This window comes from Mirounga angustirostris, unplaced genomic scaffold (assembly GCF_029215605.1).
Source record: "Mirounga angustirostris isolate CCGP_5_RB_7025 unplaced genomic scaffold, mMirAng1.0.hap1 SCAF_9, whole genome shotgun sequence".
Taxonomy (NCBI): domain Eukaryota; kingdom Metazoa; phylum Chordata; class Mammalia; order Carnivora; family Phocidae; genus Mirounga; species Mirounga angustirostris.
The window spans coordinates 71,249,551-71,276,047 of record NW_026991717.1 but is presented as its reverse complement, the minus strand read 5'-3'; the positions used below and the strand labels follow the sequence as shown (position 1 = coordinate 71,276,047).

The window sequence follows — 26,497 nt, the reverse complement described above, 5'->3', positions numbered from 1 at the left end:
CTCATGCTCTCTGTCTCTCATTCTCTCTCTCTCAAATAAATAAATAAAATCTTTAAAAAAAAAAAAAAATTTTCTGGATGTTAAAACAAACTTACCTACTAAGGGAGAACTGTGTCATCCTAGATGCCTGGGAAGCCCCTTCCCAAGTACCTTTTTGGAAACATGTTCTGAGTGGCCCAGCAGAGATTTTGTCCCAAGACTCTTGGGTAGCTCTTCTCAGGCCCCCAACTGCCCCACGGAGCACTCTTCCATGGATGCTGTATCATTGCTCTCTGAATGGGCCAGTTCCACAGTCCAGGGCCCCCTAGGTTCAAGTTACGCTTCATCTAATTCTTCAACCTACACACACGGATGTCAGAAACTCCTACCCAGGTTGCTATACAACTTGTTTGGATATAATTAATCTATTGAAGGATTTAGTCTATTCTGAATTCTTTCCACACTCTTTTCCAGTTTCTGGGGCCACCACTCTTACAGATATTGAATGGTCTGATTTCTTGTCATGGTGCCTGACTGGTTATAGCCCTGGGGGTATGCCGGAAACATGTAACAGGATTTGTGGTTTTTTTTGTTTTGTTTTATTTTTTTAAGATTTCATTCACCTATTTGACAGAGAGAGCGCAAGCAAGGGCAGCGGCAGAGGGCGAGGGAGAAGCAGGCTTCCTGCTGAGCAGGGAGCCCGATGAGGGACTCTATCCCAGGACCCTGCGATCAGGACCTGAGCCGAGGGCAGCCACTTAACTGACTGAGCCACCCAGGTGCCCCATGTAACAGGATTTGTATTTAACAGAGAATAGGTTTGCTTAGTTGGGATGAATGAAACCCTAGGAGAGGTGGGACAAAACTGTTCTCGAATCTATTTCACTATACTTTCTCTACTTTCTATATCATTGTACTTTCTGTTATCGTTAGATGGTGTTTCAAAGGTATTGTTTTCACTTGCCTCCCAAGCTAGATAACGAATCCTTGATTGCAACAACTTAGGTGTGTTTGTCTAACTCCAAATCACAGCCCCCTCCAAACCCTCATGTGTGTTGGGCATACGTTAGGAACCCAGCATATTTGGAAAAAAGAAAACCCAAGAACTTTTGCGCCCTCTTAAGGCAGTACCTGGGATAGATGGTGAATTACCGGAGAAGCAAAGGAACGAGAAAGAATGAGTTCATACAGGTGTCTCTTAGACGAGGCCTTTGAATGATTGGGTATGATGTTTCCACCAACCAAGACTGGGAGATTGCAGGAAGAGGGGCAAGTGTGGAAGCCAGGCATATCATGAGCTCAGTTCTGAGTGTTTTTCTTCAGACGCTTGCAGCCCCAAGGAAGGGGCTGGTAAGGGCAGGTGGATGGCCTGGCATTTGGGAGATGGGGGATGGAGGTATGCTCTTGGGAGCAGGTAAGTGGCCTTTGAAGCCCTGGGCGTGTATCAAGTGCCTCTTGAGAGCGTTGTTGTGAGAAGAAAAGAGCTAAGAATAGGCCCCTGAGGAACACCCTCACTTAAGGTGCAGACAGAGGAAGTGGAGCTGCCCACGACGCTGGGGAGATGCCAGGGGTGTAGGAGAATGTTGTTTTTCTCTCACTTCCAGCACGTCTTCTTTGGTTAGAAGCAGAGGGGTGGCCAGACAGCGATAGTTATGGGCAGAATGTGGTGTGGCAGGGCGCTGGGATGTTATGGGGGTGGGGTGGGGGGGTGCTATATTTGGGGTGGGCCAGTGTGGGTGTGGTAGGTCATGGGGAGCTCTGCCTTCACTCTCTTTCTCTAGGAAGCAGGGAAGAGGGCTGGGCGTCAGAACTGTTGGATTCTCTGCTTTCTCTGCCACTTCACGTCTCCCCAAACACCCTTGGCTTATTCGGACCTCTAATCTGTGTAGGAAAATCTCCTTCTAAATACGGGAAGGAAGCAGAGTTGGTGGAGGGAAGGAGAGGGGCTGCTTCGCTGTTGAGTGTTGGTGTGTGTTGTCCACACACGTGCACGTGTATGAATGTGTCCCTGTGTGTGTGTATGGATGTGGATGTGTGGGTCTCATGTTAGTATCTATGTGCCCATATGTGTATAATATGTGCATGTTTTTCTCTGAGCGTCTCACAAGAAAAGTATAGAAACTGAGAGGAAGCATCGAGACACTTTTATGCCAATTTGGTAGAGTGCTTTTATGTTAATTGAATCTAAGAATGAGAAATTCGGCCTTGTGTTTTCTATATGTATATGCTCTATTTCATTTTTCTAGTAATTCACTTTATCGTGTTTTGTGAAGACATTGGTCGGTGGCAGACTGCCTACAAAACTGCTCCCTCCTCATAGTTAGAGAAGCACTAATTGGGACCAGGTCAACATTCTGGGAAGGTCCTAATTCTGAAATTCCCCAGGGAGAGAGAGACTCACTTCAGAAATCTGAGGTTCCTGCTGTGGGTCGTATCAAGGAGGCATGAGGACAGACAAAGGGGTGGAGGTCAGGCCTCAGATCTGACTGGCATCTGGGGGCACAACGTGCTCTTCCTCCCCTTCCTTTCCCCTAAGTGAGAGAGGACCACCAGGCAGTTCTCAAGTGGGTGGGAGACCGGCCCTGCTGGGCCTCCAAGCCCGCGCTGGCTCAAGGTGCTGCCCTCCCTCCTGCCCACAGAGCAGGTGAAGCTGATGCCTGAGAGGCAAGATGGGGTTTCCAAACCTCCATACTTTCCCCAGGATAGTAACGCACACTCAGTGGGGAAGAACAGAGTCTTTCATTGCAGCAAAACGAGACACCTTGGTCCGGTACAGGGAACCCAGGCAGATCTTCCTGCCTTTCTTTCTTAGATAATCTTCCCGGCCTGGGTCCCTCTGAACTGTCCAAACACAGCCCTCCCAAGGCCCTAACCTGGTTGGCATTTGCCATTTTATATTGCTTTTCTTTACGAAGGTCTCCAAAATTATACACGCCTTAGGCCCCACAAAACTTGGATCCACCTTCGCTGAGATCCTCAGTGCTTGACCCTGGAAGGGGCCACACAGTATCAAACTCAGAAACAAATAAGCGACAGTGAAGGGCTAAAGAGAATGACTCCTCTTTCCTCATCCATAAACCCCCCCGTGGAATTAAGAGTATGTGAAGTTGGGTGTGTGGGAGGGAAGCGGCATTTGCAAAGGGGAAGGATTAGTCGAGAACGCAAGGGTGGAAATTCAGCAGCGATGTCCGGAGTGTGCAGAGCTTGGGGTGGAGATGGCGGCGGGGGGCACCTGGCTATAGATAGTATTATCCAAGTGCACAGGGACCGCTGATACCAGCTGGAACCAGGCCATCCTTTTCTGCCATGGAGGGACACAGGCCATGGTGTGAGGAGTGGTCACCTGCTTCTTCTTGTACAGCAGTCTGGACACTCCCTGAGATGAGCTCACATGTAAAGGACACAGGCCCTTGGCCCAGGTGGCCCAGTTCTCATGGCTGTCCTTGCAGGCTACGCTGCCGGTCTGACAGGTGGCATCTCTCCTAGGGGAGTAACGACACAGAGGAGGAGTACGACACCACGGGGGGAGCCCTGCTCACCCCTCCAAGAATTTCGTACCCTAAGGCAGTTATTGCAGGGCTTCTATGGCCTCAGACATTTAAGACCACCACTGACATTTTATGGTTCAGTCCCAGCAGAGAATGTGCCTTTTTATGCCCCCCAGTAAATACTTATATTGTTTGTCCCTCGTAAGAGTTTTATGAGGCAAGTATGATTACTTTTTTTAATATATGAGCAAACTGAGGCTCAGACAAGTTAAGGAAATTGCCCATCACCACACAGCTAAAGAGAGTCAGATACAGGATTTTAATCAACGCTTCTTGGTTTCCAATGCCCCTGTTCTTTTCCACACTCCCAGGTTTCTTGTTTGAAACACTGAGAAGTCAGACCACAAGGGTACGAATCTTGGAAGAAAAATGGGCTAAGGGTCCACACTCCACTCCCCCAGCCTAGCTCAGGCGTTCCTGAGTCAGTATTAAGGTTGTGTAGTGAGGCTGATTCCTTTCTGTTCTGTGTCCTACTTGCTCACTGAAGCTAGAAAAACAGTCACTCCCAGTAAGAGAGTCACTGCTCCAGCTGGTCAAGCAGCATGGTAGTTTTGGGTTTTTTCTGCAGCAGACATTTTCCCTGTTGGAGAAAGTCCTGGAATGATAGAGTGTCAGAGCTGGAAGAGTTCTTAGACATATCTCAGTCAACTCCTTATTGTACAGATGAAGGAGCCGGAGTTCGTGAAAGAGGCCACCTATGAATGGCAGAGCTGGGGCCAGGAGCTTTCTGACTTCCAACCCAGCCCTTTGGTGTGGTGCCAGGCTGAAAAGGGAGGGAGAAAATGGTTCCCATAGGGGGAGGGCACAGTGAGTGTGTCTCTGTTTGTAGTCTTGGGTGGTGCAGGAACATTGCCTTCAATAATTCTCTTCTGATCCTTGTGATAACATTTAGGAGGAAGTCTCCTATTAGAGCAAGGAGGTAAATTCTTTCTCCCCCTTTCCAATAGAGGCCACAGATCTCAGGCTGAGTCTTTGCCTGAAAACAATATCTGGATAGAATTTTTAAAAATTGGATGACACTGGGGCACCTGGCTGGCTCAGTCGGTGGACCCTGCGACTCTTGAGCTCAGGGTCGTGAGTTTGAGCCCCACGTTGAGCGTAGGGATTACTTAAGAAAATATAATAATTGGGGCACCTGGGTGGCTCAGTCGTTAAGCGTCTGCCTTCGGCTCAGGTCATGGTCATGGTCCTGGGGTCCTGGGATCGAGCCCCATGTCGGGCTCCCTGCTCCGCGGGAGGCCTGCTTCTCCCTCTCCCACTCCCCCTGCTTGTGTTCCCTCTCTCACTGTCTCTCTCTGTCAAATAAATAAAATCTTTAAAAAAAAAAGAAAATATAATAATTAAAAAATAAAAGGGGCACCTGGGTGGCTCAGCTGGTTAAGCGTCTGCCTTTGGCTTGGGTCATGATGTCAGGGTCATGAGATCAAGCCCCACGTTGGGTGTAGAAATTACTTAAAATAAATACATAAATAAAACTTAAAAAAATTCTAAAAAACCAAAGAATTTATATATATAGATATACATATATCTTTTAAAGATTTATTTATATATCTCTTTTTTTTATTTTTAAAGATTTTTTAAAATTTATTTATTTGAGAGAGAGAAAGAGATAGAGAGCATGAGAGGAGGGAGATTCAGAGAGAGAAGCAGACTCCCCGCCGAGCAGGGAGCCCGATGCGGGACTCGATCCTGGGACTCCAGGATCATGACCTGAGCTGAAGGCAGTCGCTTAACCAACTGAGCCACCCAGCACCCTATTTATATATCTCTATAACTATTTATTTTATATATCTATATAAATATTTATTTATATATCTATATAAAGATTTATATATATATCTTTATAAATTTATATATATATAGATATAGATATTTTTAAAAGATTTATTTATTTATTTGAGAGGTGGGGCGGAGAGAGTCTCAGGCAGACTCCACACCCAGTGCAGAGCCCCACGCAGGGCTCAGTCTCACCACCCTGAGATTACAACCTGAGCCGAAACCAAGAGTCGGACGCCCAACCGACAGTACCACCCAGGTGCCCCTACGTATATATTTAGTAAGTTTTAATACCGGCAGTAAGAGGATATTGCAACAGTTGTCAAGGGACGAAGCAAGTGACTGCAGTTGGGACACTTGCTCTGGGCTACAGCTTCTCGGGTCCGTGTGGCTGTGTTGGACCCCACCTAGGATCTCAACCTCTGGGATTTGCGTGACTTCACTGCCTTGAGATAAAATGCTCCTCAAAGAAGCACAAATCCCTGAGTCTCCTAGGATCTGCGTTGCCAGAGGGGAAACTGCTGAGATGTTTGTCCCTCTGCCACCAGGGTGGAGCCTGGTTCACCAACACAGCTCACCTTTTCCACAGCAGGGATCTCTTCATGCTCTCCTCCCCACAAAGCTCACAAAACATTGATTTTTGAGCCCAGGAGAACATTATCCAGCCAACAGCTGACTTGGGCCCCAGGGAGCAAAAAAAAAAAAAAAAAAAAAAAATATATATATATATATATATATATATTTATCCAGGAAGTCATTTCTCTTTTGCAGGCCCTCAGCTGAACCTCTCCCATGGGGTTGGGAGGATCACCAAGGGATTATTCATTAACAGTTGCAGACCCAAGCCTCCAGGCTTTGGAGTGACGGTGGGGATGGCGGCGGGAGCCAAGGGCTGGCATGAACATTCGTGCTGACCAAGATGATTGACCACAGACTTTGCAAGCCCTGAATCCAATTAAGTTGCAAACATGCTTTCCCTCAGGTAAGTGCTGAGCCTGCAGCTGGCCAACCCCACTCAGGCAGGCCTGGGAAAGGGGTTCTTTCTATTATGTGTTTGATCCTAGTCATTCGTCATAACTCTTCCCAACTGCCACAGTCTCAGGGCCCTGTTATCCATTAAGCACTAGAAGCTCAATGTCTAGGGTTTGGGAAGTTTTCAAGGGCCTATGCTACCGGAGACTGGGAAGAAAACAATATAGGCTCCGATCAAGGAAAAGTCAACTTCAAATCAACTGTAAAATATGTACTTACCTGTTACCACAGTAACAAAGTTGACTTCATTTATTTTGAAATTTGGCACTCATAAAAATTTACTACATTGCAAAGCAATCTTAGGTGAGATTTTCTCATTTTATGGGAATTCTCAAGTACTACGGTTGCAGAAGGAGCGGTACCAATTGCAAAGTACTTGTAGTCAATTTCAGAAGTAAATCTTTAAATATCATTTCAGATACATTTCTGCAAGAATGATACTGAATGAGGAATATGTATATTAAATATATTCAATGTGATGAAGTGTTAAGGTGTCTAGCATGGTATGGTGGTACTAAATACGGCCCTCCTTATGGGTCCAGTCAGCACAGGCTGTGCCAAGGGATACCACTAACCACCATTCCGTGAAGGTCTGCTTGGCACGGTGATAGGTACTTTGTTAAGAATTCTAGCTATCGGGGCGCCTGGGTGGCTCAGTCGTTAAGCGTCTGCCTTCGGCTCAGGTCACGATCCCAGGGTCCTGGGATCGAGCCCCACATCGGGCTCCCTGCCCAGTGGGGAGCCTGCTTCTCCCTCTCCCGCTCCCCCTGCTTGTGTTCCCTCTCGCGCTGTGTCTCTCTCTCTCTCTCAAATAAATAAATAAAATCTTAAAAAAAAAAAAGAATTCTAGCTATCATATAAAGAAGTATTTACTGGGGCACCTGGGTGGGTTTGTTTTTGTTTTTGTTTTTTATCTGTGTAAATACTTTTTTCTGTTTCTACATAGGATATTGAAATTTACACATTATTTTTAAGACAACTAATTTAAGACAACTAATATACAGCTAACTGAAATAAAATATACAAGAAGCTTATGAGATATGAGATACAGATGAGAAAACCTGAGAAGTTTTTAATTTAATTTGCCCTACTAGGAACATCAGAACTCCTGGACTTGATATTGGCCTTATGTATCAAATATTTTTTTCTGTAAGTACTAGCTGGCACCCTCCCAAAGAAGTCGGTTAAGCATCCGACTCTTGATTTCAGCTCAGGTCATGATCTTGGGGTCCCGGGATGAGCCCTGTGTCAGGCTCTGCGCTCAGTGGGAAGTCTGCTTGAGATTCTCTCTCTCTCTCTCCCTCTGCCCCCCCCCACTCATGAGTGTATGCACACTCTCTGTCTCTCTTAAATAAATAAATCTTTTAAAGAGTGTTTACTGCGTGCCAAGGCATTGTGCTTTATATGTAACATTATCTACAAAGCAATTATGTGGTCCATGTTATTACCCCCATTTTACAGAAAAGAAAACTGAGGCTTGGCGAGGTTAAGGTTACAGATTTAGTAAGTGAGATTGAAAATGAGGTAGGTCTGGCTCCAAAGTTATGTTGTTCCTTTCTGCCACACTGCTTTCCCGTTTATTGAAGTTACCTTATTGGCTAAGAGTCACCTGGTCACCAAATTCTATTCTAACAGATTGGTCTCCCTTTTGTCTCCTGGGCATGTTTTGCTCTTTTCAACTGTACTTCTGTTTTGTTTTGTTTTTCTTCCCTGAGAGCCCTCCCTCAAATGTTAGTCATTTTTCAGAGCTCAGCTTGATCACATGTGTGAACACTGCCGGTCAAGTCCACCCTAGGCTAATCCCTCCTAAACCTAACGTCCTTCAGCATTGCTTCCTGGTACCACTCATTTGAGTCCTTAATCGTGTGCTACCTTGTTTTGTTATTTGATTCTCACATGTGTGTCCAGTCTTCCCAGCTGGTTGGAAAACTCGGACAGGAATCGGGTCTTCCCCCTTCGCTAGCCCAGAGGGGACACTCAGTGCCTGTGTTGCCTCTCAGAATCCTCGTCATTTCTAACACAAGGATGCATAAAGTTGCATAACTTCTAAAATGCTCCCTGGCACTAAGACTCTATGAAACAAGAAGAAACATCCAAGTGCTCGCAGCCAGACTAGGACGTAAGAGGCTCCACGGTTAGACCCTGAAGGTAGCTCAGGAGAGGAAAAGCAGAGAATCCGCAATGATCCCCTAAAAACCAGTGTTTTCCGGATACCCGAGGAAGGGTAGGTAGAAAAGTCTGTCTGGGTCACCGGTGGGAAGGACAGCAGCAGCATGAGGATAGAGGGCAGTCCTTGACCTACAAGTGCCACCCTCAGTATGGGTCATCAGGCTTCCCCCTGCGAATGGACTCCTGGTGGGTAAGAGGCAGACTCTTCAGGAAGAAGGGGGTTCTGGAGGAGCGGGGTGGTGCAGGAGGGGCCGGGGCCACTACCAGTGACCAGGAGTGGCTAAGGGGGACACGGGGCTGTGCATTTTCTGATCCTGTGCTTGGGTCCTGAGTGAGATCGTCCAGAAGCAGTTCCCGGTCCCTCAGCAGAGGGCAGTGGTAGGATCCGTTCATGGAACTTGTGTACGAGGTCCAGCGGTGACTACAGAGCTGGACGTGACGTGCTCTGATAAGTTCCTCGTGACAGGGTGTGAGAGGAGATGCTGCTGGCGGCAGGCGCCAAGGTGGAGACCAGCTGGGGTGCAGAAGGCTTGGAATAGAATCCACCCAGAGGCAAGCCCGATGACGGTAGAACATTAGCTGCTGGAGGCAAGTGGCTGCTGACAGGGCTCCACGTAGCTTTTCAGCTAACTTTCTGCCAAACCGCTTGACACATCCGCGGTGGACCCCCTGGAGCCAGGACAGGTGACAGGAAGGAGCACTTACTCCTGACAGGGATCCCCGCCATCCTGGCCCTTGACCCGCTCCCGCCGTGCAACCTTGCTGCAATGCTGATTCAAAAATGAGACCGACATTGTGACTGTTTAGCTCCCCAGTGATGTCCTGAGTACATATAATGATATCCCTGAGAGAGACAGAGAGCGAAGAAAGGAACAGAATAGTGCAAACCAAGTGAACGTCTAAGAAACTGGGTAGAGGCGGGCTCAGGCTGGAAAAGCCCAAAAGCGAACAAGAAGGATGAAGAGACTTCAGGGCAGCAGCATCCTGCTCTTGAGCAGCTCTGGAGGAAAACAAGCCTACCGTGCCCCGCTCTTCCGAATATCCTTCTTCATCTCTTTGCTGGAATCCAGGATCTTGGCGATGAAGTTAACCACCAAGGCTGGGGGAGCTGGGTTGGTCTCACATAACAGGGCGCCTGGGTGGCTCAGTTGGTTAAGAAGCTTCCAACAGGGAATCTCTCCAAGAGAGATTCTCATCCAAGAGGGGGTGCTTGGCTCTGAAGACCCATGGCCATGACATATCTTGGATCCTGGTTTCTGAACTCTGAGCCTTAGAGTTCTATTACAAGGAATTCATTGCCATACTCCTTCTAAAAAGCCTCACTCTGTTCCCAGTGGCTGACCCTGTCTCCTGCCAGGTCCATTTCCTCTTTACTGTGTAGCTCTTCGGGGCCTTCTCAGGGAGCCCAGTCCCACCATGATCTTGCCTCAGCAGGTGGACTGTCTCCCTTGTTCCTGGCTATAGGATCTGTTCTCAGGAAACACAGCATGTAATCTTCAGCCTAACCAGAGCTGAGGCAGGGGGCTCCCCTCACATGCGTTTTATGGTCTTTGACTTACTACAGGCCTGTGTGCAGCATTTGGACCTCCCAGCGGTGACAAAAACAACAGTGATAAAAATGATCATAGCTAATATTTACTGAGGGGTTTCTATGTTCCAGTCACTGTTCTAAATGCTTTATGTCTGTTTTCTCTCTCTCTCTTTTTTAAGCACGCGAAGGACCTTCTTACTGCCCTTGCCCCCCCATAACTATCTTATCTTTCTCACCCAGTTCTTGAAGAGAAATACTGGTCAGAGACTCAGACCCACAGAGAGCAACTTAAGGAAAACCCCACTAAGACCAGTGTACTCCTATCTTTGACTGAATACAAATATGTGAGTGGTGTACAAAGACACAAGATAGATGTCTTCTTTCCCAATTTTCCTGAAATTATTTTGGGGGAAGAGGAAGTAATTTAAAATATTATTTTTACATAAAATAAAATGATATGGTGGAGTATATTGAAAAATTCAAATACATTACAGGGTATTTATTTTACAATTTAAAATATTTTTGCTTTGAAGTAATTTCAAATTTATATGTAAGTTTCAGAAAGAGTACACAGAGCTCCCCTGTATGCTTTGACCAGATTCCCCAATTATTAACATTTCTGAACTATTTGAGACTAGGTTACAGACATGATGCTCCGTTACCCCTTAATACTAAAGTGAGTATCTCCTAATTACAAGTTCCCTTGCCTACATCAGCACGGCACAGCCATCCAAACCAGGAAATTAGCTTTGATCTGTTATTACCCGCAAATGAAATTTTAAGATAACATATAAAACATCTTTGCACATGGCTATTCTAAAAATATTAGTTAAGTGAAAGAAGGAGGCTTCAGAGAGGGCTCATGCTTGCTGGGCATGACTTCAGGTGTTTTAATGAATTCCCCTCTGCCATTACTAACTTTGAGTAGTCTGAGACACATCGCTCTGTGTCTAGTTGACCACGAAAACCCAGCCCTGGATGCATCAACTTTGAAAGTAAAGAATAGTGACCCTTACCAAAGATAAAATGTCTCGGGATGTCTCAGGCCCACCTGGAGGTCTGCCAAATGTTTTCAGCCTGGCCCCAAATAGCAGATGGAAAGTGAACACCTTTGTTCTTGCTGCATGCCCTTATTCATGTCTCCAACAGCCAGTGGTACGGCCTAAGGATATGCTTGACTAGTTCATAACCAAGTCCTTGGGTGCTGTTTTGTCCTCATCTTCACCGACACAATATGAACATTCAGGTGAAGGGGATGTGCTCCATGGGTGAGAGGCAGAAATGTAAACATGTCGGGATTACGGACACTAAACCCTATTTTGAATGAACATGATTTTGTCTCAAGTCCGGGAATCTGCCCATTTGCAGATTGATTTGCCAGTCCATGGATAGTGAGTTTAACCTTGGAAAATGTCTGAGATCCATCTGAGACAATTAATCAGAATGCCAGTTTGGAAATATCACTGGACTGGTTCAAGAAGCCTGAGTACTTATTTAAACTAGCCATGTGATCTTGGACAAGGTGTTTAAGTACTCTGGGTTTTATTTTATTCATTTGCAAAATGGGGAAGGCTGGATTAGATGATCTCTGAGGTCAGTGGACACAATCTCTTGTAACATTTTAATTTTATGAATATCTGCCGAAAGAGCCTAAAGCTTTACAGACGTGTAGATCTGTTTTGTGCTAAATGCCACGGCCCGAGCAGGAGTTTGTACTAATTTACACCAGGTCGGTTTATGCTTTAAATGTGTAAGCTCAAGTAAGTTTCTATGTGAAGACCATTGAAAGTGAGAGCTATGGTGCTTTCCCACTGCAAGCAGTCTGTTGGAAAGCACGGAAGGACCAGGAGCCACGGGCACAGGGGGCACTTTTGAGTGATGGAAGACCAAGTAGGAAAGGGAGCTGAATCTGGGAGTGGGAAGAACATGAGAGTCCATGCTGGAGGCCAGGGCATAGTAAGCTCACCTGAGGACTGATTTCAGTGTCAGGAGGGGCAGTTGGAAATGTCACTAGGGCTCTCTCGCCATTAATTGCTGTGATACTTGAACCCTTTGGAGAGTAGCTGGCGTGGAGGACACCCTCAGAAGTTAGTGGCCCTAAATCCTCTGCCTTCTTTTTATATCTTTTGATTCATGGAAGGTAGAGTTGGGAAAACAAAAAAACCTTTAAGTAGTCTTAACAGAAATACTCAATTTAGCACCCCCCCTTTTATTCGCTCCAACTGAAGCATTGTCCCCTACCACACCCCACTCCAAATTACTTTACCTAGAGCGATAATGCATATTGTCCTTTTTGTCTGACCTTGAGCCTTACTTTATCCGCTCTTGGCTAGGGACTACTTTTGGCAAAGGGAGGCTAAGGAGGAGTTTGGCCTCTGTTTAAATCCTTTGTTTTTCTGTCACGGAAGTCAGGCCTGTTCCATCCATCACAGGTTTGGTCCCCCAACATTTAACACCACAGCAATAAATATAAATGATAACACCTCTTGAACTTTTCCTACAGGCCAGCCACTGTACTAAGTGCTTTAAATATATCGTCACATTTAATCTATCTAATACTCCTACGAAGTAGCTTACCTTTATATAGATAAGGATTTTCCATCATAATGTGTATTTCCTTTATGCGTAAACATCTTTCTTTACCTCCCCTCTTGGGAACTATGGGCTTCCTACAAGGCCCCATTAGTGATGTTTTCTCATGCTTCTGTGGCTTCATGGATGCTCCCAGGCTGACTGATTTGGAGTCCTGCACAGGTAAACATCCTGGCAAGAGTTGTACCTGCTCTTCTTTCTACCTTCCATGGTGGGATAAGGGTAGGTGGAGACCTTTAAAAGAGAGAATCTAAAGTCTTCAAAGTACTTTTGGAAGCTCAGTCATGCAGGAGCATAAGAATGGGCCAAGGCTCTCTCAAAGGAAAGGCTCCCTGGATGTTATTGCTATCGGTATGTTTTCTGCTGCCATAGCACTGGGATTATCCCTTAGAGCCATGGATACTATGAAGAAGGCCACTGACACTATGAATCAATGTGTGGAGAAGGGTCTTCATCTCAAGGGCATTTCCTCTTCTCACATTCTCCCCTTGAGATCAGGACACTTCTCCTCACATTGACTCCGTTGGCCTTCTTCATAGTGTCTATGGGTCATTTACTTCAGAGTATGGAGACTTTGGGAAACCAGGGTCATGTAAAAGATTCTCCTACCTAATATACCTCAGTTCTCACTTGTAGGAAAGTGAGTGAGCTCTAGCACCAGTTCTTGGGTTGCTTTCTTTACTGGATTCCATTTCTTTTCTTTCTTTTCTTTTTTTTAGGGAGAGTGTGCATGGGTGAATGGGTCGGGGGGCAGAGGGAGAGAGAGAATCTTAAGCAGTCTCCACGCCCAGCGTGGACCACGGAGCCCGACATGGGGCTCCATCTCACGACCCTGAGATCATGACCTGAGCAGAAATCGAGAGTCAGATGCTTAACTGACTAAGCCACCCAGGAGCCCCATACTGGACTCCATCTCTGCTCCTTAGGTCCGGGTTGAAACAATTTTCTTTTTTTTTTTTTAAAGATTTATTTATTTATTTATTTATTTATTTATTTATTTATTTATTTATTAGAGAGAGAGAGAGCATGAGGGGGGGAAGGTCAGAGGGAGAAGCAGACTCCCTGCCCAGCAGGGAGCCCGATGTGGGACTCGATCCCGGGACTCCAGGATCATGACCTGAGCCGAAGGCAGTCGCTTAACCAACTGAGCCACCCAGGCACCCCTGAAACAATTTTCTTTAAAGACACCTACACAAGGCTGGGTAACGTTCCCCTGCACACCTTCCTCCCCTCTCCAAACTCCCACCCCCAGAAACAGAAGTGTTTAATAACTAATCAGCCTCCTTTTCCCATCCTTCAAGTTTTAGGTAGGAATGCCTCAAGCTTCAGTCAGCCTTGGTAATTGGCCCAAACCTGTTATTCACTTTGGACCTCACATTTGACCTTTGGAAAGCTGAATAACCAAATGCTTATTTCAACATTATTCTTGGCATCTGTCAACTTGGCTGTAATCAAGGTCATGTGAAGGAATGGGTGACTGTCAAGCAGTTGAAGCATCAGTAATGAGAACAATGCAAGTCATTTGGATTCACTGTTAATATCTGAATCACTTTCAAATATTAGTGAGCATTCTAGATGTAACTTGGGAGTGAAATTTTCCTTATGAACTTTTTTAAATGTCGAAATTCTATCAGTCAGTAGAAGTATAAATGCACATTTATTATTTTAAGAAAAATGCTATAGGGCTTCTGGGTGGCTCAGTCGGTTAAGCGTCTGCCTTCGGCTCAGGTCATGATCCTGGAGTGCCGGGATCAAGCCCCGCGTTGGCCTCCCTGCTCACTGGGGAGTCTGCTTCTCCCTCTACCCCTCACCCTGCTCATGTTCTCTCTCCCTCTCATTCTGTCTCTATCTCAAATAAATAAATAAAATCTTAAAAAAAAAAAGGAAAAGAAAAGCTGTAATAATGGTTGTCAAAACTTATACACAAAGCAATGAAGAATTTTCACATAAAATAGGAAAATTAGCTGACAGTTAATATTTAATAAGAGATAGTATATTAGTTGGATAACTTTAAAAAGAAGCTTATATACTTTTTGAGCCAAAAGTATTTATAACAATTTAATAAATAGTATAAGTACTATTAAATTCAAAACATAGTATAAGGCATAACAACAGAAATTAGATTATATCTTAATTCTACCTATGATTCCATGATATCATAATTGTTATAGAATTGATTCATGTATTAGCATTTATCATGTTAAATAAAATAATTCTTTTTTTAAAAAATTTTTATTTATTTGACAGAGAGAGACACAGCAAGAGAGGGAACACAAGCAGGGGGAGTGGGAGAGGGAGAAGCAGGCTTCCCGCTGGGCAGGGAGCCCGAAGCGGGGCTCGATCCCAGAACCCCAGGATCATGACCTGAGCTGAAGGCAGATGCTTAATGACTGAGCCACCCAGGTGCCCCCAAAATAAAATAATTCTTTTTTTTTTAAAGATTTTATTTATTTATTCATGAGAGACAGAGACAGAGAGAGAGAGGCAGAGGGAGAAGCAGGCTCCCAAGGAGCAGGAAGCCCGATGCAGGACTCGATCCCAGGACCCTGAGATCATGACCTGAGCCAAAGGCAGACGCTTAACCATCTGAGCCACCCAGGCGCCCTAAATAAAATAATTCTTAAGAACTATACATTCAGGGCGCCTGGGTGGCTCAGTTGGTTAAGCGACTGCCTTCGGCTCAGGTCATGATCCTGGAGTGTCTGGATCGAGTCCCGCATCGGGCTCCCTGCTCAGCAGGGAGTCTGCTTCTCCCTCTGACCCTCCCCCATCTCATGCTCTCTGTATCTCATTCTCTCTCTCAAATAAATAAATAAAATCTTTAAAAAAAAAAAAAAATAAAAAAAAAAATAAAAAAAAAGAACTATACATTCAGGAGGATTTTTTTGTTGAGGTATAACTTACATACAGTCAGGTACACAAATCTTAAGCATACAGCAAAATGGGTTTTCCAACAAAGTAAACATATCCAGACCAAGAAAGAACATTTCCAGCTTACCTCTTCCCAGTTAGTGCTCCCCAAGATACCACTATTCTGAACTCCACCACCACAGATTACTTTTGAATTATGCTGAATTTTTAGTTATTTAATACTATTTAGGTCATGAATCTTTTTTTATCTTTTTTTAAGATTTTATTTAGTTATTTGACAGAGAGACACAGTGAGAGCTGGAACAAAAGCAGAGAGAGTGGGAGAGGGAGAAGTAGGCTTCCTGCGGAGCAGGGAGCCCGATGTGGGGCTCGATCCCGGACCCTGGGATCATGACCTGAGCCAAACGCAGACGCTTAACGACTGAGCCACCCGGGTGCCCCTAGGTCATGAATCTTTCAAGAAAAAGTTTTATTTGGAAATTCTTCTCATTTTGAGAGGATGCATTAAAAGTATCATTTTAGCCACTTCAAAGTTTTGTGAGGAGGATGTCTTCAAAACCATAATATCCATAAGAAAAAAATCAATATATAAAATTTATATTTATATGCGATAAATACCAATTTATACAATTTATGTTTATATGAATATATAAAGAGTTATGAAAAAAGAATAAAGGGAAAAAATCAATACCCCTAAGTATCTTCTTTTCTATGCATCTCAGTCAAAACCATCTGTTGAAGTGATAAATGTAGAGTATAATGACCATAGGATATATAGATTTACACTCAGTCATTTGGCATTTGGCTACAATGTGTATTTAGTGCATCTCTACTTCCAAGACTCATCAATGTATTGGTCCCATACTCTGCTTGAATTGTTCAATGTTCTGCTCTTTCTTTGACCATCCCTTCCCTAGCTTCTCTCCTCCTCTCAAACCAGCCAGCCCAGCTAGCAGGACTTTGCTTGCAGACTTGTCCTTCTAGCCTACTCAAGAACATCTCTCTAGCAGGAGAAAGCCCTCAAGGAAAACTGAGTGGGGTATTTGCCTTCATCTGCATGCTTGCCAAGGTGAATATGGCTGGACTGCTATTTGCTGCTTCCAGTGATCATTATTGAACGCCTACCAGTGCTGAGGGCTGATTAAGGCTACCTAAATACCATTTCTAAATCTTCCTGCAATCCCGTTGGGTAGGTGGGAGTACTCCCATTTCGCTGTATGGAAACACAGCTGCAGAGAGGTGCCTTAGTTTGCTCGAGGTCACATAGCCAGGAAGACCGAGCCAACCAAAGTTTACACCCAATTTTATCTGGCTCCAAAGCTGACTCTGACTCTGGTAAGGAGTAAAGGAGCACTGGCGGTGTCGGGGAGGGACAGGAAGAGAAGAGACGCCCCAGCTGGGAAGGGAAGGTCTAACAAGGTAGCTGGGCAGTGAAGTAGGGCAGGCATGGGGCATCGTGCAGTTTGTCTGGGACTGAAATAAAGGAAAGAACGAACAGGCTGGTGAAGGTCAGGGCTGCAGGCAATGGGGGTGGGGCGGGGCGTGTGCACCTCAAAACAGAGCCAAGGTAAAGCCGTAGCTTCTCCAGTTCTGCTCACTAGAGATGGAGCAATGGTGTCTGCAGCCCAGGGGGACAGGGAGATGGCATTTCCACATCTCAAGCCCTCGGGCCTGGGCAGACTGCCAGAGTGCGGAGCCAGGGAAACACCGAGGCAGGACGGATCATTATCAGAGGAAGGAAGCTCTGGCAGCTCCCACCAGCCTGTTTGTGACCAGCAGGCTCTGGGCCACGGAAGTCCCTTGAGGTCAAGGGAAATGTGATCCTGGAGCAGGGGGATGAAGCTGGGACACTCCCCTGACCCTATGCCTTCAGGCCAAAGGGATCTAGCCAGAGCCAGGCCCTGGGCCCAGGTGGGAAGAGCAGTGGGCTAGAGAAGGGGGAGTCCAGTTAGAGAGGCAGAGAGAGAATGAATTCGATCCCTGGAGCACCTCATAAACAGCTCTTGGCTAGAGAGCTGGTGACCTTGATGCAGCGGGCACAGGGTAACTGGCTCCTAAAAGCTCTCAGGGCACATATCTTCATGGGTGAACTCTTACCCAGTTCTCTTGTCCCTGCAGAGCTCTCTCCTTTCTTACCCAAGGGACAAGAACAAAGTGCACTGTATTTAGAATAAGGAGACCTAGGTTCAAGCCCAGGTTCTGCTACTCACCAATTTGACAAGCTCTTTAATTAATTACTCTTTCTGAAAGCTCCATTTCCTCCCCCAAAGAAGGCCCACAATCCTTCTCAAGTCTGTCTCCCAAGGGACTCATGTGGCAACACCATGAAAAACCTAAAGTGCTATATAAATATGGAGTGGTACCTCGTTTTCTTTCTTTCCAGCCGCCTCTCCTCACAGAGGTCATAGCACTACCACGTTAGCCAGGGAAGTTTCCTAGCTCGGGAACAGGAACAGCTCTGTCCATAAATCTCATGCCCTTCTTGTCCTTTCATTTCCTCCTCTTGTCAGGCTGCCGTGAAGATGGGGCAGGGGAGAGATGTCCCAGGCACAGACCGGGGAACCCACACCCCTAGCTTGCTCAGCCCCTCCCTTGGGGATAAGCTCCTGGGAAAACAGCCACAGAAAGAGGAAGGACCGACCCTCTCTTCTGGAGCTCAGCCCTTTCAGAAGAGGTTGAGCTAGGAGGGGCCCTAAGACACAGGAGGAAGATAACCTGTGGGCCATACGAGGACTGGCCCAGGGGTCCGGACAGGGAAGTCAGGCACAGAACGAGAGGGAGGAAGTCCAAAAACCTACAGGATTTTGTCCAAGTGCACGGGAACCAGCTTGAATTTCCTAGAGTCCCCTTTCTCAGGAGGGTCACAGGCCACAATGTAAGAAGCGACCTGTCGCTTCTCTTTGTACTTGCAGCCTGGGTATTTCTTTGAGGTGAGCTCACATGTGCTCAGGGAGACAGGCTCTTTGCTCTGGTGGCAGTTTCTTTGGCCCTTCTTGCAGGCTATGCTGCGGGTCTGACAGGTGGCGGCCACACTGGAGAAGGATTGATGCAGGAAGGTGTTGAAGGGTTTGCAGTGTCTTGTGTACTTGTTGACCTTGCCCATCGCCATGTTGCATCGCTGGGGCCTGGGCTGCACGTGCTGAATTTTAAACCACTGAGCCTGGGTCACGTTGCTGGGCTTGGCCCTGACGGGGACCTCAGCCACCCACAGCCCCAGCAGCAGGAACAGCAGTAGGCGGCAGGATCCTGCTCTGGCTGCGACCCTCTCTAGCAGGGGAGCAGTGAGGATGGAGGGCTGGGGTTGCTGGGGACAGACAGCAGGGGGTGAGAAATTAGTCTTTCTGTATGTGTCCTTCTATCTCATCACCGTTACCCTCCCCTAGGTCTCCTTCCTCCCTCCCCCTGTGTCTCATCCCCTCTTCCCGCTCTGTGTGCCCTCCTCACCCACTGTGACCCCCATCCCCTTCACCCCGTATGCCCGTCTTCCCTCATTCTGTCCTTATTGCCTCCTATTCTTTGTTCTATCTCTTCTCCCTCGAGCCCGATTCCCCCTGTGTCCTTATCCCCTGCTCTGTGTCTCATCCCCTCCATGATACCACACTTGTCCCCCGTGTCCCTAGTCTGTGCCTCCATCCCCCGGCATCATTCTCCTCTCTCCCCTATGTGTGTCCTTATCCCCTCCTCCTTTGTCTGTCATATCACTCACCTGCATCAGATCCCGTCCCTTCTCTGGCCTCTCTCCCGACCCAGGTCCCGCCACAGGCTGCACCTCCTCACTGAGTCCGGGGCTCAGGATGCCCTTACTTGTCACTGGCCTCAGATCACTTGCCTTTTAACTCCTTAAGAGCTGGCCTGAGCTATGTTGTTTCTGTTTGGGGCGGGCCAGGGAGCAGTCGGGAATCAGGAAATGAATCAAGTATACGTGCCTTTCCACCTACATGTCCCAAATAAGGATACCTAGGGAGCTAGTGTATCTGCCTAAACAGGTTCAACAATGAGGAAACTTCACTCCTCACACTCAAAGACTGGATTTGGCCTCTGGCCACATGATTTGACTACTAAAGCACCTGACCCAGGTGTCAACCGCAAATGAATTTCAGGGAGAACTGCCATTTTTCTCCTATATACATCTCTGGTTCATGATTCTGGGAAGAGCCAATCACTGTGGCCATAAGAATAGCTTTTTCTCTAACCTGAGATACAGAGGGAATAGCCTAGAATATTGTTTTGTATGATTTCTTGTCATCAGGACTTCCTGCTTATCTTTTGGAGGAGATGGAGGAGTCAGGGAAGCGGATGAATCATCCCAGTCATGATGCCCAACACCACCCCAGCTCAGCTATTCTGCAGTGATTCACTCCTCTGGGCCCCTCAGTGCCAGGTGCTGAGCAGGGCCACCTGGCCTTACCTGGTGAAGGCACCTAACCCCTTTCATCCTTCACTCTTTTCCTCCCTACTTCATTGAGATCGGCAAAACTTAAACACTGTCCAAATTTGAAAATGCCGTTGGTGGTGGTGGTTGCTTCATTCTGCCTTAGGCCTTGACCTTGCATGGCCTGCTCCTTGCGGTAGTTATAGGTGTATGGAGAGCCCGAGTTGGTACTGCTCTGGGGGCTCTAGTGAGCTTGCCATATGGCCCTCAGAATACCCGAGACACCGAGGAGTAGAAGCATCACTACTTGTGGGTGGGAAGTTTGGAAAACTGAGATGAACAGTCCTTTTTTTTTCAGGATTCAAATATTTCTCGAGCATCCACTATGTGCTGAGGTGCTTGGGATAGATCAGTGAATAAAAGAGACAAAAATCCCTACCTTCGTGGAGCTTACATTCCATCAGGAGAAAGACAGTAAAAAATTAATATACCCTTTGCTTGAAGTGATAACTGCTAAGGACAAAGATAGAACAAGAGGGAGGTTGGTAGGCAGTGATTTTTAAATAGGGACATTTAAAGTAGGGACAAAGACCTGAAGATGAGAAAGTGAACTTGTGCTTGTCTGGCGAAGAAGGGTCCAAATAGAACAGTGCTGTGAAAGCCCTAAAGCAGACAGATGCCTGCATGTTGGAGGGACAGCCAGGAGTCCAGTGTGGCTGGGGCAGGTGCCGGACGGTGGGATCGGAGAGGGACCAGAGGCCAGATCATGGAAAGCCTCTGAGACCAGTGAAGACCGTGACTTTTACTCCAGCACACTGGGGAGGCCCTGGGGCCTGTGGGGGGTGTGGGGGCGGTGCGGGAAGACGGTTCTAAGCCGAGGAGTGAAAGGCCCTTGTGTAGATTGTAACTGTAGCAAAGCCATGCACAGGGTCTGCGCCTGGGCGGCTCAGTCAGTTAAGCACCTGCCTTCAGCTCAGGTCATGATCCCAGTGTGCTGGGATCGAGCCCCATGTCAGGCTCTCTGCTCCGCTGCGTCTGCTTCTCCCTCTCCCTCTGTGCTCTTTCTCGCTTTCGCTCTCTTTCAAATAAATAAATAAAATCTTAAAAAAAAAAAATGATCTTGATTGTAAAGTTTGTGTTCTGGTCCAGAAGTCAGAAGTTTGAGCTGGGAAGAGGACGTGTTTGTTTTTGAGGCTTGGGGGACACCATTTTAGTAGGTGGAGTGCCCAGGATGATTTTTGGAAGAAAAAGTGGTGTTGGAGATGGGAAGCACCACTAGATGGGGACAGAGAACCGGGAACAAGTTCCCCCAGGCCTCTGGCGCCTCTGTTTCTCAGTGAGGCCTTGGCTATGGGAACAGCATTCGCTGCTTTGTTAAGGTGCTGGAATCTCTGCAGTTTGAACTTCTGGATAGAGAATTATGCCCCTGCTGCTGTAGAAATGCAAATGTTTGGGAATAAAATCCATGGTTTAAAGCGGACTGTGGACAGAATGCGGATCAGCACAGGCCTGTCCAGCCCCGGACCAGAGGCTGGGCTCAGGGGATGGGGTGGGAGGCCAGGAGCTCATTTGAATTCTTAGCCAGGACTCCTCACTTCTCATTATTCTGGAGTGAGATGTTTCCAAACCACGACTTGCACTGCTCTGTGCTCTTGTGTTTTCCTGTCATTATAATTATCCTAGTTTGCTCTTCAAGGCCATTATCCTGAGTTCTCCAGAAGCCGGCCTGAGTGCTGTGTGAAAGTCAAATACCACCCTACTGTCTAGGCCAAAGGGGAGAAAGAGTAAAGGTTTAGGTTTCCATACAAAAATTAAAGAGTTAAAACTACCACCTTCACAACTCAAGCTGAAACCCTTACTTTGCCTCAGTTGTTTGGATAAGGCAGGGGATTTTATTTATTGATTGGTTTGCCCCAACTCTCCAGCTTCCAGGATCTGCTTCCCTTTGCACTTGGTAGGATAATTTTGCCAGTTTTCCTTCGCCCTGTGTAAGGGGTAAGAGGAAAAGATGGAGGAAGGGGGACAAGATTAGGGAGAACAAAAGGGGTCAGGCAACAGGCCAAGGACTGATCAGAGAGTCTGGCAAAGGGGAAAAGAGAAAAATTAGAAAGGGGTGAGCAAGAAGACAAAATGGGAGGAGAAGATGGGAGGGAAGAAAGCCCCTCATACAAGTAGCCTCTGCCTAGGGAGATGAGGTAGCTACCCCCACCTCCTCCTTCTATGGCCATAATCATACCTCTTGGCCCAACCCCTGCCAGGCCACTACCATGCATGTGTGTGTGCGTGTGTGTTTAAAGTCACTGGGGCGGGCGTTGTGAAAATCCCAGCAGTGCCAGGTGGACCTCTGCCTGTCTTCCCCACAGGACAACAGCTGTTGCTTCCTCTGGCCTGCACTGAGAGGGGTGAGCGGAGCTGGCTGAGAGGAGGGCCGGGCCTGGATTGGTGCCCACCCTTCAGAGGCCAGCCTCTCTCTCTTCCGGACTTCCACACAGCCTCTGGATACCGATGGAAAGCCCATGAGAGTTTCCCTCCAAGCAGGAGCAGATCCAAATTCTGTTATCCTAATTTTGTTACTCCTAGGATAAATAAAGGTAATGGGCTCATTTTTATAGACGGGGAAAGTGAAACAAACAGCAAGTTGGGGTCAGACGTGGGACTTGCTCTGGGTCTTTGAATTCTCATGACCTTTCCTGGAACAGCTGTGGGTCTGGAGGAGGCAGCACGGACAGAAGGTTGGAATCCTTGGCTCCCAAACCAATGCCTTTAGACAAGCCAGGATGTAGGAGAGGGGGACCTGCTCCGGGGTTGAGAGGCCTCATTAGGTCATTCTATCTCAGAAGCCATTGTCAGCTCCCCCTTTAGCTACAGAATAAAATTCAGATTCCTTGGCCTGATAGTCAAGGTCTGCCGCAGAAGCGCCTCAATTCTAGCCAAGGTGGTTTTCTATATTTTCTTAAACACACCTTTCATAATCCTCTTTATCTCTACTCAACTCTTAACTGTTCCTTGAGATCCATCCCAAGGTCCCAGGATGACCTGCCCCTCACACAGAAAATTTGCTCCGATGCCCCCCAATTCAGAGGGATCTTCTCCATCTCTAAATTCCTACAGTTCTGTCTTCAAGATGTACAATTTTCTGCCTTGAATTGTTGGTTTTTCTTCATATGTATTTATCATTTTCCTCCAACTTAGACTATCGATCTTCAGAAGACAAGGACCACCTATATAATACTTTTTTCCTACTTCCCACAGGGATAGCTTAGTGCCTTGCATATAAATGATTCTTAACTGATTCAACTTCTGGGTTAGAAGGCATTCATTGTGCCCCTGAATGATCCTAGTCCCAGGTGGGACCAGCAGCAACCTCAGCACTGGTTAGCAAATGGAGGAAATGACAATACAGCTCCTGGACTTCAACCCTGGGGTTGAGGTGAAGTCATGACAAGAAGGTTGAGCTGCATGAAGCAATCCTTTGGGTTCAAGGACAACCCAGGAACTGCCCATGACATGCTATGCTGGTTGGATCAATTTGGGTTGGAGAGGGCAAAAAAGTGACCCCACTGAGTTTGTGGTAAGCTCACTCTCGGCAAAATCTTGGGGTTCCCCTCCATCATAAGGAATCACCCCTGCACCTGCCATGCTAGCCACTTGTTCTGGGAGGAAAAGAGGGAGAGAATGTGTAGAGGACTACAGGCAGAGGGTCAGCCTTACAGGAAAAACAACTCAAAAGTTTCAGTGGTGAACATTGGTGAACATTCTTACTGGTAGAAAAACCTCACTACTCAAAGCAAAATCTAGCACAAATATTTCTAAGTTCTGGAGATTTGCCAGCCCTTTTCAATATATAAGGCATAAGTAATTCTGCCCTTGTTAGGAAATTTGATGCACTCATTAGACCAGGGTTTCTTTTCTTTTCTTTTTTTTTAAGTGTACTTATTTTTTTTAGTAATCTCTGCACCCAACGTGGATCTTGAACTCAAGACCCTGAGATCAAGAGTTGCATGCTCTTCTGACTGAGCCAGCCAGGTGCCCCAGACCAGAGTTTCTCAACCTCAGCACTTTTTACATTTGGTCTAGATAATTCTTTGTTGTCGGAGCTGTCTTGTGCAATGTCGGATGTTTAATGGCATCCCTGGCCTCTACCCAATAGATGCCAGTAGCCCCTCCCAGTTGTGACAACCAAAATTGTCCCCAGACATGACCAAATTGCCTGCCCCTGCCCCCGTTGAGAACTACTAAATTAGACATATGACCTTGAGCAAACTACTCTCTCTCAAACTTAGTTTCTTCATCTCTAGGGTAATTCTCATGTATGTAAAGCCCAGTGTAATGAGGCAATGAATTCCACAAATCTCAGATCTTGGGAGCAGATGAAACCATGACAAGGATGTCAGCATGGAAGCAGCAATGCTGTGGATCAGCACCTTGAAGATAGGATTTTAAAGACCGGGCCACTAGAATTGCAGTCTGGAACCCGAAGGTCCATTGCACACTCAGCACCTTTCTTGGTCCTGTGCTCAGGCCTTTGTAACATGCTTATACGTGTGTCTTTCTTGCTGAATTATACATGTAATCTGGGCTGGAGCTGTTTTATTTACCTTTATACTGCCCCCAACATTTGTCCTAGTGCTTTTCAGACGGTATTTAACAACTTTAAAAAAATAAATTAAAAAAAAAAATTTTAAGGTAATCGACACAGGGCATGGCTAATAATAGAAAGCTTCATGAAGATGAATTTTAAGTCAGGTGTCAGAAGGGGCTCTACGTTAACAGAGCAGGGATGGGGGAGGTCACTTGGATCATCTGGGGAATAAAAGAGGCTTTGCTGATGTTGAGTTGGGGAAAAAAGCGAGTTGGTGTAGAACCTAGGAGATCAAATCTAGTTATACGTTGTTTATACACCGTGTGATGGTTGAAATTCACGTTCATACTGACCATCTCATTTTCTTCTTGCAGCCTCATGAGGTAAGGAAGGTATTCATCCCATTTTATAGACGAGGAAGCAGAAATTCAGTAGGTTATCTGATATCAAGTCCTGAACTCTTTCCTCTATCAAGCGCTGTTTCATTTCTGTAACTGTGTGTGCAGAGCGGAGAGGTGGTAGGTGGGCATCGAATGAAGGAAAAGGAAGACCAGGAGCCTTTCATGAAAAGCCCCTACCTCTTCTCAGAGAAGCTGCAGCCTTGAGCAAATAGGGAAGAAGAAGCATGCTTTGAGGTGGGGACAACAGCCAACTTCTTCAAAACCAACACTTGAGTCAACCAGGCTTAGGCACCTCCCTGCAAGTCTCCCACTCAGTGTTGGCCTATAGCCCCAGCCTGAAGGATACAGATGAGCCACCAGCCTGTGTGGGCTTCACCTTCACTTGCTTGGCCGTGCACACTTCCCTGGGGGTGGTCTTCCAAGCAGAGCCTTCTTAAACAGGATTTCCGGGTTGAGACTTCACATGAGCTAGCTCAGTGGAGGTGATGGGGGTAAGAGTGGAAGGAGGTGAGGAACAACATCCTGGGTAAAGGGGGTGGCATGAGCCAGGTTGAGGAGGTGGAGGGTGGCACAAAGGGGGAAACAGGCATGGATGGAGATGCAGTTGGAGACAGGGCGGGGGTCAGGTCATGGAGAGTCTTCTGTCCTGCGAGGTGTAGAGCCTTACTGGAGTTGGAGAGCATGTGGTGTCCCAAAGAGGGGAGAGCCTGAGCAGGGGAAGAGACAGGGACGGAAGGGACAGTTTCAGGAACAGTCTTAGGTGTCAGGGCTGTGTGACTAATGGACTCATGCTCATCATAAGTACTCACCAGGTGCCAAGCACTGGGCTAAAAGCTCTTGATCTACATCGTAATGAATTCTCATAGTGCCATGAGGTATAAAAGATTACCCCCATTACTAGATGAAGGAATTGCAACTTAGTGTGTTTTTAGCAAACTTAGATTGGTGATACACAGCCTGTCAACAGCAGGGCCAGGATTCAGCCAGGATTTCTGGTCTATTTGACTCAAAAGCCTTGCTCTTAACCACCTTGTAGCCACTGCCTCCCCACGGTGGGGTTAGGGAGCGGCGAGGGCCTAGGATCACAGATTTCTTGCATAGGTCACTGAGGAGCCCGGAGACAGGCAACACAGGGGGAGAAGCAAGTTGTGGGGAGGATGGGTTCAGTGTTGGACCCCAGTTCATACCGGCAGGAAGAGCCACACCAGTACCCGCAATGCCTCCGTACTCTGCACCACCCCCAGACTACACACTGGCCTCGGAACACGCGGGGCTCTGTGTTCTGACTCCTGGCTCCCATTCCCCAGGACACAGATGGAGTAGGCTGTCCTACGAGGAAGCCCACCAGCCGGACAACACCCTGCAGGGAGGCCAGGCCGTGAGGCCTGTGGAGGTCAAGGGCTGCGTCTGGCAGGCTCTCTAGTTCTCATGAAGCAGCAGGTGTTGACGAAGAGAGTTAGGAGTCCGGCCCTTTCCCCACATGGCAAACTACAGTAAGAATCTGATCCTCTGGGCTCACGGGCCCACACTTCCTCACGTCCAGGCTATGCTGTCTAATCCCACCTGACAAGCTGGAGGTTTCCGGGAGTGCTCGGACTCTGATAGGGCCTGAGGTCGGAGGTGAGGGAGCCGGTTGATAGTGTG

General features: G+C 47.0%; 2 protein-coding genes across 11 annotated transcripts in view; one reads left to right on the top strand and one right to left on the bottom strand.

Moving 5' to 3' along the window:
• The window catches only part of RNASE13 (ribonuclease A family member 13 (inactive)), a 120,104-nt gene that overhangs the window by 91,136 nt on the left and 2,471 nt on the right, over positions 1-26,497 (top strand). For 8 of the 10 annotated variants that reach the window (XM_064570784.1, XM_064570778.1, XM_064570782.1 and 5 more), the window contains 3 exons: positions 6,075-6,285; positions 24,169-25,344; positions 26,161-26,473. The exons of 1 other annotated variant lie outside the window; for it this stretch is intronic. The gene's annotated coding sequence lies outside the window, so the exon portion shown is untranslated. Of the gene's footprint in view, positions 1-6,074; positions 6,286-22,468; positions 23,442-24,168; positions 25,345-26,160; positions 26,474-26,497 lie in introns of those variants that run through there. One more of the 10 variants, XM_064570783.1, reaches the window with a different exon arrangement.
• Positions 18,224-19,210, bottom strand: LOC123862136 (ribonuclease 7-like). The gene is made up of 2 exons (XM_045901765.3): positions 19,205-19,210; positions 18,224-18,802 (listed from the first exon to the last, which is right to left on the bottom strand). The coding sequence occupies exons 1-2, from the start codon at positions 19,208-19,210 to the stop codon at positions 18,293-18,295; spliced, it is 516 nt and encodes a 171-aa protein (XP_045757721.1). The 3' UTR covers positions 18,224-18,292.